At 39.1% G+C, this 13,805-nt stretch overlaps 1 protein-coding gene across 2 annotated transcripts in view; it reads right to left on the bottom strand.

The window, feature by feature from the left end:
• The window catches only part of CBLB (Cbl proto-oncogene B, E3 ubiquitin protein ligase), a 216,023-nt gene extending 205,656 nt beyond the window's left edge, over positions 1 to 10,367 (bottom strand). Inside the window, exons 1-2 of one of the 2 annotated variants that reach the window (XM_011952954.1) lie at positions 10,288 to 10,367; positions 8,373 to 8,554 (exon numbers count right to left, since the gene is read on the bottom strand). In XM_011952954.1, coding sequence (XP_011808344.1) covers positions 8,373 to 8,540 — 168 coding nt within the window. In that variant the 5' untranslated portion in view covers positions 8,541 to 8,554; positions 10,288 to 10,367. Of the gene's footprint in view, positions 1 to 8,372; positions 8,555 to 9,687; positions 9,989 to 10,287 lie in introns of those variants that run through there. The other variant, XM_011952953.1, reaches the window with a different exon arrangement.
• Between the last annotated feature and the right edge of the window lie 3,438 nt (positions 10,368 to 13,805).

The raw sequence follows: 13,805 nt of genomic DNA, 5'->3' as shown, positions 1-13,805 counted from the left end.
AGTGGCTCACAACTGTAATCCCAGCACTATGGGAGGGCAAGGCAAGCAGATCATGAGGTCAGGAGATGGGGAACATCCTGGCTAACATGGTGAAACACTGTTTCTACTAAAAATACAAAAACAAAATTAGCTGGGTGTGGAGGCCGGCCCCTGTAGTCCCAGCTACTTGGGAGGCTGAGGCAGGAGAATGGTGTGAACTCAGGAGACGGAGCTTGCAGTGAGCCAAGATCATGCCACTGCACTCCAGCCTGGGTGACAGAGTGAGACTCCATCTCAAAACAAAAAAGGCCTGTCCTCCTGTAAATGTTAGAAAAGGTTTCTTACTACAGTTACCTAAAAGTGTGTGTGTGTGTGTGTGTATATATATATATATAACTTTATAATAAAAGGTACCGAAGAGTTCTTTGGGTTCTTTCCATTTTAAAGCAGCAAATAATTACTAAATATAAAAATTATAAAAATGTCTTTTACCAAGTATAAAAATGTATAAAGTGTAAAAAAGTATAAAACATACACTCTTTTTAATAGAATATTAATTGGGCAAAACAAAATTGGCATATAAAATTGATCATGAGTCCACTACAGCTGAATTTAGAGAAAATTACCAAGTCCTTTACGGTTTTCTATGAAGATGTCTTGAGAAGATTGACAAGAAGCAGCATTAAAGAACCGACTAGTTATAATTAAAATATCAATTGTATATTCTGTTCACTCTCTTTCTTCCAAATGAGAATGGAACTTCCTTAAAGGTGAAGAACAGTCTTTCTCATTGGTCTGTCTCTATCACCTAATATAGAACTTTGCATATAGTAGACGTGCAATAAATATTTGATGGCAGAAAGGAGGAAGAGGAGGAGGAAGCAAACAAAGTAAGGAAGAACCTCTCAGGAAAATTATATTACAAATAGGATATCTACAGCTATATTGAATAAAGCTGCCTAAAAATGAGTACAAAATTTGGAGAAGAATTTGATAATATCAAATATGGGAGTGGAGGAGGGGAAAGCCCTTTTGATTTACTCCTTCGGAAAAAGGAAGCATCATATTATTCCATGGAGGAGTGTGCTTGACTCTTCATACTGTGAACAGAGACATCAGAATCAAGCAAACCTAGGATCTGGCCCTAACATTTACTAGCTTTACAACCTTGGGCAGGGTTCTTCTTCTGGAAACTTCTTAGGATATTATAGTTCTTACAAGAGGAAATGCAAAGTGCTATGCACTGTGTCCAGAACATAGTTAGCCCTATCTCCTTCTTAATATTTCTTCTCCCTTCCATATTTTACATTCCATCACAAGGCAAAATCCATGCAGATTTTGCAAAGGTATGAAAATTAGACCAAGGGCACTGAGCAGTTTGTTGAGGATCATGATTTTTAAAAGTTCATTTAGCTCATAAAGTTACTCACACTGCCTAAAACCCTTAAAAAGTCTGGAATGTTCTGTGCAGAAAAGCAGGAAATAAGGCTAAGCCCAGGTCAGTATTCCTGTCAGCTGACATGGAATCCTCTGGTTTCTTCAAACCCAAGAGGCTCTCAGGAAAAGATGTAGGACTTTAATATTTTTTAAAATCCTTTAACAGGTAGAATATTATAACTATTAATACTTTTTTCATTGATACTATAAGATAATATAAGCTCAACAATTTTCTAAATGTTACTATGTTAAAAACCTATAAAATTTGTTGGATATTTTCAAAATGTGTCTTTCATTACAGCAACCTACAAATACTTAAAAACAAAAAACAAAAAAACCTTAGTTAAAAGGTAAGAATAGCATTAATACATGCTCAAGCAGAGTAGATAAAAATAGCACTGTGGTATCCTTTAAGTCACAGCAAGTATATAGCAAGATGAACTTAATATTAAAGATGAGAATCGGCCGGGCGCGGTGGCTCAAGCCTGTAATCCCAGCACTTTGGGAGGCCGAGACGGGCGGATCACGAGGTCAGGAGATCGAGACCATCCTGGCTAACACGGTGAAACCCCGTCTCTACTAAAAAAATTCAAAAAACTAGCCGGGCGAGGTGGTGGGCGCCTGTAGTCCCAGCTACTCGGGAGGCTGAGGCAGGAGAATGGCGTAAACCTGGGAGGTGGAGCTTTCAGTGAGCTGAGATCCGGCCACTGCACTCCAGCCTGGGCGACAGAGCGAGACTCTGTCTCAAAAAAAAAAAAAAAAAAGAAAAAAGATGAGAATCGATTTCCTTTTTAATTTTTTACTTATTTACCCACTTAATTGCTAGACTAAAATATATATATTGCATATTTCATGATACAAAAATTTAAAACTATAAATATTATGCCTTAAATTACCTCCTGACAACCCAATATAAAATTTACAAATGCCCTCAAAACTTCTCTGCATATTCCCTCGCTTTCCTCCTCTGTAAGTGGAAGTTACATTTTATCCACCAAGATTAACCCTTCTACTTGTTCCTAGTCTTTCCCTCCCACAGTTCAATCTAGAATGCTACTGCTTCTATTTCTTTCTTCTTGCATCTTAGGCCATTCCTTAACTACATCCTTTCCCATCAATCTTTTTTTTTCCCACTAATCTTTGAACCTTTTCTATGGTGTGTGCATATGCACACACACACACACACACACACACAGTTATTTCTATAATGTTCAAATCCTCAAGCTAACAGAACTCCCTTCCTTTTCATTATTGTTACAGTTTTAGAACAATTTTTAAATAATCCACATACGCATTTTAATCTTGCCCCATCATAAAAGTTAAACTGCTCTACAAAGGTCAATAATGGCCTCTAATCATACAATTCAATGACTTTTCAACTTTTCACCCTTTCTGGTTTTCTCCACTTGAATTTGAACTTAGTTTTATCAGAACTTCAGATTTTATCTTCTCCTTAAAGCTGTTTCTACCTAGGAAATTATGTTTTAATTCTACCTTTCTCATCACTAATCTACGTAGATTCTCTTTCCTTCTCTGGTATTTAATTACACCCCTCAAATGCCCCAAAATTCAATTATCTGACTTTTTCTCTGAATTGCTCCCTCTACTCTTCCTCAGAAATCTCTGGCAGTTCTATAGCTTGAAATGCCATCTCTATGAGAATATCTACCAAATATGTGTCTCTTGTTTCTACTTCTCTCTTGAACTGTACACTTAATTTTCTGACTGTAAATGAAATTCACTCTCGCATGGTGAACCTAGCATGGCCAAAATCTAACCCCCACACTTCCTCTTTTCCTTCTTACGTTCCTTACCTCATTAAGTGCATCACTGCTTTCAGAGTCAACTAGGCTGAAAACCTCAAGAGTCACTTTCACTGCACCTTCTCTTTCATCCTCTAACTCTAAGGGGTCACCAAGACCTGTAGATTTTAACTCCAAAATGCCTCCCACATCTGAACCAACACTTGCTATACCTACTTCCAATTATCTAGGCCAGCATTTCATTATTTCTTGCCCAGACTGTTTTAATTCCTCTTGATCATTACTCTTGCTTTCAGTTTTTTTCTCTTAATCCAAGCTTTGCAGAGTCAAGTAAGTACTCTATCAAAGCACAGCCCTGATGTTTTCCCTCTCTGATTAAGAGCCTTCAATGGTTTTCTACCAAATAAATTAAGGTAAAATTATTTGACAAAAGCCAAACCTCTATCATCTTCCCCTAACTTCCCCTCTCTTACTCAACAATCTATCATTCCTTCAACCTAACATGTCCTCCATCTCACTGGAATCCAGCCCATGAACTGGACAGTACCTCTTCCATGCTTCATTTTACACCAACTTTTCACCCTTAGCAAGCAACGGTGCACCTCCGCCACGTACTACATCTCAGCACTTTATTTATACTACCTTAAAGCACTTATTATTACATTTTACTCTATGGCATAGCTGTTTGGAAAGGCCTGTCTTTCCAGAGTTGAGATTCGATAAATGAATGATAGCACATAAAGCACCTTTTGAAAAGAAGAAAGAAATAGATTAAAACTCTGGAAGCTAAAAATTGTTTAATAGTTAAAAGATTACTAACTAATTAAGGCCTGTGTTATGTGAATGCTTTATATTGCAGGGAAAAATCATGGTAAGTCTTGGTAGGATTCCTTTAAATCTTTTACTTTATCAATAGCTTTTCTTAGAAGTCATGTGCCAGACTTTGGGATCACTTCACTTACTACAACACAAATTCAAAACCGAACTGAGTACTAAACAAAACTGTCCAGATGATTTGTTATTTTCCCCAACCAAGTCTACTAGGACCCATTGATTCTGCTAAGGTGGAACAACTTCAGTGAGGAAAAGGATATATGTCAAGAAGTATAATTCAAATGAATGATATCCCCTGTTTTACGGCTCTAGGAAGGTGAGAGTCTCCAAATCAGTAAACACAAACAATAGGCATCTAAAACCTGTTTTACTCCACATGGAATATCTTTCAGAGGTATGAGGAACTCAGCTTAGAAAAGAAAGTTTACTTGTATTCTTTAAAATATTTGTATATAATCCAAGCATCCTTGACTGACAAACTTTAAAATATATTATTTTCACAATGAAATTAAAAAGAGTATGAATTATATTTCAAGCTTGAAAAATGCACTAACTAGACTGAGGGCAAAAGGCAGGAAAAACCTACTGGGCACCATCACTTCCTAAGTGCTTTTTAAATTCTTTCGGTAATGCAATTTAAAAAAATTGACAAGGACAGCAAGACAAAAATTTGAGGCAGGTACTCAGCGTGTTTTGCTCTTTAGCATCAATTAATTATTTTCTAATTTCCCGAGCACCCACATATGCTCAGTATATTTAGTATCTATTAGATGGAAAATTGTTTCTTCTATTTTCCATCACCTGGCTAAGATTCTCGTGAAAACCATGCTCAGGAACCTCACATTAATAAATTATCATTCCAACCATACTGATTAGCAATCACTTCCTTACTCTCACCTCAGCATTTCCAACAAGAACACAATAATGCTGTTTCTAAAAGGCAATGGCCAGCAGAATCCAGAAAGAAAACTGTTTGAATACTGGCCAGAAAAACAAGGAGGATGTTCTCTACTCTGTTCCCACTGTACTTTGGGTTTGTAATACAGCCCTTCCCATACTACACGGCAATTATCCATTTATGTGTTCTCTGAGTTCCTTGACAGGTCAAAGGCGGGATGATGTCTTCTCTAGCTTCATATCCCCAGTAACAAGCACTCAGTGGAAACGCAGGAGGCCCTCAAAAAATGTTTATTAAGTGTTTAGGAAACCTTGTCTCTTGAGTAGCCTCAGAACAGACTCCATATTTCATTCTGGGCACACCTGACCCTAGATATGTATTCATGATTACTACTTCCATCACTGTATCAAATAAGCACCCACTGATGTGAGGGCTTTCGGGTCAGCTAGCAAATGACACCGACACACAGAGCTAAGGCCAGAAAATCTGTTTAAATGGGACGTTTTGGGATATGCTACTATCTACTATTCTTTTCCTCAAAACATGGACTATGCTAACTCTGTGCTACTGATTTTCTGTTACAAAACACTCTACATCTTATAAGGAGACAACTAAGCAATTACATTCTCCTATTCTCAGTGACCTTAGAGAAAAAGCCTGCCCTCTGAAAACAGAACATTAATTGGAAACAATTCCAATTGACCATTTTAAATTCTAGAGGCCAAGAAATGGTAAAACTACATACCTATTAGATAATTCCCCTACAACCCAAGACTGCTTCATTATTCCCTGTAAAAACAGTTATCTTCCTTTATTGGTGGCTGGAACAAACTGAAATTGAAGTTTGTGTTCATATTTGTTCTTCCAAGATCTACCCTTGCAAAGAGGCGTCAAAAGAAAAAAATAGTAACTATACACTTAACTCTGCCTTTTACATACCTACCAATTAGACGTGAAAGTTGCTATTTTCTGTTATTCACAAACTAAATTCATGCTATCAGAGTTATTTTTTTAAAAAAGGTAATGTATCAAGGGGATTAACTTCAGAACTAATAATAAAGCTCCTGATGTAATCATCAGGACAATGTTGATATTATGAGCCACTTCCTTCACCACTAACAAATAAGAAAAGATAAACAAAAAAGGGGGCTGTTTCTGCACTACACACTTAAATAAAATATACTACCAATTAGTAATTATCAATGCCTTTCTATTTACTGTATCTTAGAGTAAAAATAAACATACTGAATTCTTTCATAATAATTTATGTGATTTCTCTCCACAAAGCCCCTGGGTACATTCACAAATGAACACAACCATTTTCATCTTTGACAAATAATGAAGATAAACAGGCAACGTACATTTGCCAGCACCCGCACCACATCCCACTAAGTAGAGACTTTTGATAATAGATTTCCCTGTTGAGTCAAGTTTCTCAATTGGAGAGACTAAAACCTAAACCCACAAAAGGGTTAATAAAATAAATAATAGCCGATGTGTAACTATCAAATAACCATCTATTGTACCATAACTCATGGTGAAATAATTAAAAGTGAATAAAACTTATGTTAACAACCAGTTATAGACCAAAATTGTGTCCATCATTTTTAATGTTTCAAAAATGATTTTATAGTAACTATAGCTCACCACTTCCTTATATAAATCTTTTTGATTTGATGTCCTAACACTCACAAATGTACAAACACTGACCACTCAAAGATGGAGGGTGGGGGAAAAAGAACAGCACCTTTATAGAATCTGAACCATTTGCTGTCCACTTATGTAGCAGGTAAGTTAGAGAAAAACCTTGAATTCCTTCTCTTACCCCAACTAATGATTTAGGCAGTGAGAGTGACCTTCAAATACACACTCGTTAGCAAAGAAAAGATAGGCAGCATTGTGCTTGCCAAATATATACTATTTTTCCAATTGAACAGTCCTTATTCTAAAGTATCCAATGCTAAAATCAAAACTCAACCCCAAGCAGCAAGTTGCAATATTCTGACACTATGACATCATTCTGTCTGGAGCACTTTAATATAACAATTTGAATAAATTGGCAGAAGCTTAAATAGGTCACACTGAAGCCCAAAACTAAGGCTATTTATCTGGCAAAAATATTCTGGCTCTGCATTTAACACCACTGCCTGTAGAATGACAGGCCAGTCATTCATCTATGTGTCCTTTCCATCAGAATAAACGAAAATAAAGGAAATCTTGTCACATTCGTATATTGCTACTACTACTACTACTACTACTGATAGTGGCTTTTTATAGCCAATATTTGCAGACAGGAGCAAATCAAAGCAAAGATGAATGTTACCATATGATTTCATGGATGCTCTGGCACATCCCTATAAAGGAATTTTTTTTTAAAACCTCCATTTCTTCAGTTATAAACATCCCGAGTCTTGCTTCAACTAAACTTACAATTAGCCCCAGATATCTACGAAATAAAGACATAATGTTACAAACATTTACGAATAAATACAGGACAGTGTTACTGCTTCAAAAAAAAAGAATTATTAATTTTTGCAAAGCCGCAAGCTACATCTTAAATTTATTTTATAATCATACTTAGTAAAGTAGGGTACTGACAGCTATAGTTTCTGAGTAAATCTCTGTAAGGTATTCAGATTGACTTCTCTGGATACTGACACCCATCTTGATTTCTTCTTGTGAAATTATAGTTTGTCTGAAAGCAACATGCAGAAACCACAGAGGTTTCTGATACTCTCAGCTTCACCACCCCCAACATAAATTTTCCTTTCACAATAAACAATGTGCCATCGAAAGGTTTCCTGTTTCAAAATGGAATAGTAGATGAAAGAAACTGTTAACTCTCCCATTAACAGCAAAAAAAGTTTCTTAATGAAGATGAATTCTCAAAGATGAAAATGGAAACTCCCTGAAATACTGCTTCTACACTTAAGAACTAATCTGTTTCTGGATGACTTTGAGGGGTTCAAGACTTCAGTGGACGAAGTAACAAAAAAAGGAAAAAAATTAAAGAAAGAACTAATCTGTTTCTTTCCCCAGTAAATATTTTCAGTATCACATCAGATGATTGTCATGAGTGGTCCATCAAAGACTTAAATAACCTGCTTGTACTCTTTCGTTATCTAAGAGCAACACAACCTCACAGAAGACAGAACAAACACTTCCAAACATTCTATGGCCATACACCAACAAAAGGCAGCCAATGGTAAAATTCTGCATACTGAGTCATGTAGAGGACCTCTGAACCTTAAAGAGTAGAAAGGACAAAAGGTTAAAAAAAAAAAAGTCTTTGAATCCAACTTTTCAAAGAACACAGACTTGAAGTAAGAAAAATGATGAATTGAAATCTAAAGACTGTTGCCATAACAATGGTTGGTATTAATTAACTGTATAAATAAATCTGGAGACACCACAGACAAAGTGAATAGTGTTTCGCACAGGCAACGTCAGACAGAACTTACCACTTTGTCCATGAGTTTCCAAGTCTTCTCCACGGTCCTGCGATCTGCTGCAGCTTGCTTAGGGGGTCCAACGGCATCCTGAATAGCATCAATAATACCCAAAATTCGACCTTTTCGGGGATTTCCTCCTCGACCACCAGGGTTTCTGCCATTCATTGAGTTTGCCATCTGGAATTTTAGTTCTTTAAAAGGCAGATTTAAAAAAAGAAAAGTTAGTTGATTTCGAAAATATTTACCCACCAGAAAACTAAAGAGACTAACTTGTACCTACTGCATCTTCCTCCATCCGTGAGAGCAAAATCAAAAGTTCCACATTCATTTTTATCAATAAGCTTGTGAATTTACACTCTCAATCTTTACACACAGTTTTAGGAGCAATGATCCTAGACTTGCCTTTACAATACTAAGAGTTAAAGATGCACCCTGCTCACGTTTCAAGTAGCTAATAGCTAAGGCTGAACTAATACCCAACTCATAAAACAAAACTTAAACAGGTTTCCTAGATAAAAAACAATGTTCTTCCCCTCCTGCCTTAATTCCAACTCAAAATACTAGAACAATTGAAGCTCCTATCATACATTTTGGGAGCCTTACGCAGAAACTTCACTTTTCACTCTGTTAGATTTCTCCAAGTTATATAAACATAAAGATTATTCTACACAAACGTAAGGGACAGCTCTGTTGTCAACAAAGGCGCACGACATGTCCCACACTAAAACCACCAAGTACGGACCCACGAACACATTTCTTTAAATCAACGCGGTGAGTCGTTATTCCCAAGAACCAAATGAAATAACACACAAATAGCCCATCTGAAGAGAGACGGAGAGAAACTGACAAGAGCGGCCACGGAAAGGAGGAGTTCACTTCTCTCGCTCCTCGCCTCTGCTCTCACCCAAAGCTTTGTTTCAGGACGCCTGTGTCCCTTCCCCGCTCAAGCCCCTTCCTGGCCCCTCGGGTCTGGGCTGCGGGAGGAAGGTGGACGGGGAGGGGACAAAGTGTTCCTCCCGTGCCCGCAGCCCCGTCCGTCTCGGGCGCGGGAGGGACACTGTGTGCTCGGCGCTTGGGTGGACGCGTCTCCTGGCCGCCTGCTGCAATCCCCACCGCCGTCTGCCTGGACTCCGTCTCCCTCCTCCCCGGCCTGCGGGTTCTGGTCTTTAAACGCCCCACTTCAAACTGGACGGCGGCGGCAACGGCAGCTGCAGCTGAGAGCCGGGGCTGTCCCCTCTTCCTCCTTGGCCCGCGCCTGGCTACCCCCAGACCCCCGAGCCGGTAAGAAGTGTGGAGCCTCCCCGGCGACCCCTTCCCTCCTTGCCTTTCGGCGCCGTAGCTGTCCAGAGACACGCGTGTGCGCGGGTCCCACTCCACACGCACGCAGCCCAGTGTGTGTGGGGAGCCCCGGCGCGGAGTGGGATCGCTGAAACAGCTCGCTCCCGAAGAAGGAGCAACCCAGCGCGCAGGCCTCCGAGACGTGGAAACGCAACAATTACCGTCAAGACAAATCCACACCCGCTCTCCCCTCCCGCCCGACTCGAGGAGGCCGCGGGACGCCGCAGCAGCACTAGCAGGAGTAGGAGACCGCTCGCTGGACACCCCACCCCTGTGGCACACACAGGACCCAGGCTCGGGGCGGGGCGGGGCGGGGGCGGGGCCGCGCGCCGCTGGGCCAATGCCGCACACCCGCGCACTGCCCGACAGCGGGTGCAGCCAATGGGCGGGAGGCGTCCGTCCTCCTCGCGCTGCCGCCCCGTCCACGTCCTCCACAGTACACAATGGCCCCAGAGGAAGGCCCGCTCGCAGCACGTCAGAAAGGAATTGGACTCGGACAGAAATGAGGGGCCTGGACTCGCCCGGGAACGAAAGTGGAAACGGGAAAGGAAATGGAAGAAGGGATGCAAGGCACGAAGGAGCTAACCAATAAGGGGTGGCAGGTGGGCGTGAGCGTCGGGAGCGGGAGCCAAAGCCGTCTGGGGCTGAAAGGCGGGACTTCCTGCTTCGCTTACCTTCCTAGTCTTTTGTTTCATAGCAACAGAGTAGTGGCTGGAAGGGTGTTGCTTCTCTGCTCTGGGCGGGTCCAACGCTGGAGAAATTCATCTCCCTAGGGCTGCCAAACCCTTCTACCCAGGACAGCAGCCAAACAGGTCTATGACGTTGCTTCTTGTTGGCTATCAAAAAGAGCAACAGCCACCGAGCTTCTAAAATGCAGAGTATATCTCACAGAGAGTAGGCTAAGGGTGACACCAGCCTGCCAACTAAAACTTCCTCAGTTTCTGAGTTTCTTTTTTGCTGTTAGTTTTAGAGGGGTTGCAGACCAAACATCAGGCTGACGAAAAAGCAAATAGTTGCCAATGCTGGCCAAGTAGTCTCTGCTAATCATGCCAGAGCAATAAAAGTACCAGATAATGAGAATTGCTGATAAATACCTTGAACCTTTTTACTTAGTGCAAGTGTCTGCCTAAATGACTGAGGAGGAGATAGCTATTATGTTTTGTCGGAGTCACCTTTATATAGATTTCTATCCATTTAAAAACAACCTTACTGTAGCTGCCATTCTCTACCAGCGTTGTTATTTCTTTCTGTGGCTCCATTCTTTGTGCTTTTAAAAAGGCCGACATCTGGCTAGTCTTTAAAAGAGAAAGCTACTGTGCTGGGACTTGTCGTTCAACAAGATCGTAGATTAAACAAATGCCTTCCGTTTATTTCAGTTTACTTCAGTCCCATCACTCATGCTACCAACAATTGCTCTGTACTTCATACTTTGGAACTTTCTTTCCACTACAGGTGATAGCGTATATCACACTTTACAGCTTGGACATCTCAGATGTTCTGCTATTTTACAATGAGTTTTTTGGTTTTGATTTTGTTTTTTCAAATCTTTCTCTAACCACGTAACCTGATAAAATGTTTCTCAATGGTTCTTACCACTTTCTTGCAAATAAGAATTTTAATACTGTAATTATTACTGTGAAGCATCCTGAGTTGTCCTTTACAACCTTGAATTTACATGGCTAAGATTTTAATTTGGCGAAAACAGAAAAAAAAAAAAAATATGCCTTTGCAACCAGTCAGGTGATAAAGTGTGATTCAGGAAGTAATTTTGTTTCCTTGTCATTATTTCTGTGCCAGTAATTAAAGAGTAGTTCCTAGTTTTCACATTGCAGTTATCTACAAAAGTGCTGGCCTCTCCATATCTCCTCCACCCATCCATGTCTCTTTTACTCATAGTCGTAGTAGCTACATTTACTAAGGGAAGACTGTAAAAGAAAAAAACTGTGTTACCTTTAAAATAAATTTTAGAAGAATCAATGTATAGAAGCATGTAGCAAAACAGTGGCTTAAGGGAACATTATAACTAAGTATATCACTTATATTCATATATGGATAAATGTAAAATACCCAAAATACATGTTACAGCATGTGCCACTCCTTTTATATGGTGTTTTGCAACTGAAAGAAATGACTTAATGAGAAAATGGCATTGCCTATGGTATCAAGCATATCATGTTGATATAAATTATAAGTTTTTAGGTGTATAGTTTGACATATTTTGAAATATATGTATGTGAGATATGGTAGCATCCGTCACCACTTATTTGCCATCTCACTTTCCTTGGTTCTAGTTACCTGTGGACAAGCAGGTTTTGAAAATAGGTGAGTATAGTACAATAAAATATTTTGAGAAAGAAAAATATCACATTTATATAAATTTTATTGTAGCATATTATTGTATTAATAGTTATTGTTATTAATCTCTTACTGTGACTATTCATAAATTAAACTTATCATAGCTATATATGTATTGGAATACTCATAGCATATATAGGGTTCAGTATTTTCTGAGATTTCAAGCATGTACTGTGGGTTTGGGCATATCCTGTGGGTGAGGGGAACTGCTGTATGTACATATGTACGTGTATGTACGTGTGTGTGTGTGTAGTCAAGAAATTATAGCTTATTGTCAGCTAGCTATTTTATCAAGCAATCTGGAATCCAAGTTAAGTTCTGGTGTAGCAGGGTTCCCAGTTGAGCTCAAACTCGGATTCAGAGTTTGGTTTTGTCTAATAAACTGATGGGGCAGTAGAAGTCCTCCCTGCCAATTATTAGAAAAAGTAAATGTGCACGGGGAATAAATAATTGCTGGGATAAAACTTCATACCCCGGGTGCCTCCAACAGAGACACAAGAGATAAAGCACAATGAAAGATGCATGCTTCAGGACTATACATAAGAACACAAAGAAATGTCTCCATAAGAGACTTTATGATACTCAGGACATAAGCAGTAGTACTTCAGGCTGACAGAGTTGCTAGGGAAATAGTCACCTCATTTCTATAGAATAAGTCAGTCCCTAGTAGGGTACAGTTTAAAGTGAATGCAACATCATTTAGCAGTGTGGGAAATTGTAACCTAGAAACAACATGTATATGGCCTTGTTACAGGACAGCAGTGTTCTACTGGAAGATCCTGATATGAGACAGAATGGTGGAGCTCCTATATAAAGGATCCTGTAAGCACGAGCGTGGCTAGTAAATGAGTAATGTGAGCAAACTGGTCATAAGGACATGTGAGACCCTTCCCCCAGGTCTCCCAGAAAAGAGGGGGAGACTTTGTGGCAAGAATACTTAATAAATTATGTAGAGACAACTGTGAACCCATGTGATTTGAGCATTACTGTTTGACATACATATATATACCAATAGGCTGGTGCCATCTAGAAAAATGCAGCTTAAATTCCAGTCTGTAAACACAAGAAATTAAGAAAAAAAAGACAATTATTTGAGGAAAATATTTAGACTTTTGTCATTTGCTTTAATTTTTCTTTTCTTCTCTTTTCTCCAAATTCACAACTGGTCCCTGTGATACTGGACATGAATTGACTAAATAACAAAGCCCCTCCATAACTTATGTAATCCATAATAGCTCAAAAATATTAATCAAATAAATGATTGACTCTTTAAGAGTATTACATACAAAATGTAATGCTGTTCCTGTTTCTGCACAATGGAGAATTCATTTAATTCACAATTCCAAGCAAGATTGTATTTTTACTATTAAGTAGATTTACAGTGACCGTCCTAACGCAAAAACAGAATACCATAGCATCAATTTCTAAGTCCTTATAGAGAACATGAACCCAAATCTTAAGTTAGAGAGAAATAAGAGCAATATGACCTCGTCATATTTGGGCATAACAAGTTGTTCTTTGTTACATGAAATAGAGTTCCATTCACCATTAACCCATTACATTCAATAGTTGGCATTGAGGGATGCTGATCCAGGGGCTCGTCAGATATAACCAGACTTTGAGTCCTAGCTTGGGCTCAGCTAGAATGCTAGCTTAACAACAACAATATTAACAAAAATAACAATGACTTAAGATAGATCTCTCATACATAGAAGTAAATCTGAAAATAGGAATTACAGGTAGATATGG

This window comes from Colobus angolensis, unplaced genomic scaffold, assembly GCF_000951035.1.
Source record: "Colobus angolensis palliatus isolate OR3802 unplaced genomic scaffold, Cang.pa_1.0 Scaffold353, whole genome shotgun sequence".
Lineage (NCBI taxonomy): Eukaryota > Metazoa > Chordata > Mammalia > Primates > Cercopithecidae > Colobus > Colobus angolensis.
This window is presented reverse-complemented; position numbering and strand designations above follow the sequence as displayed.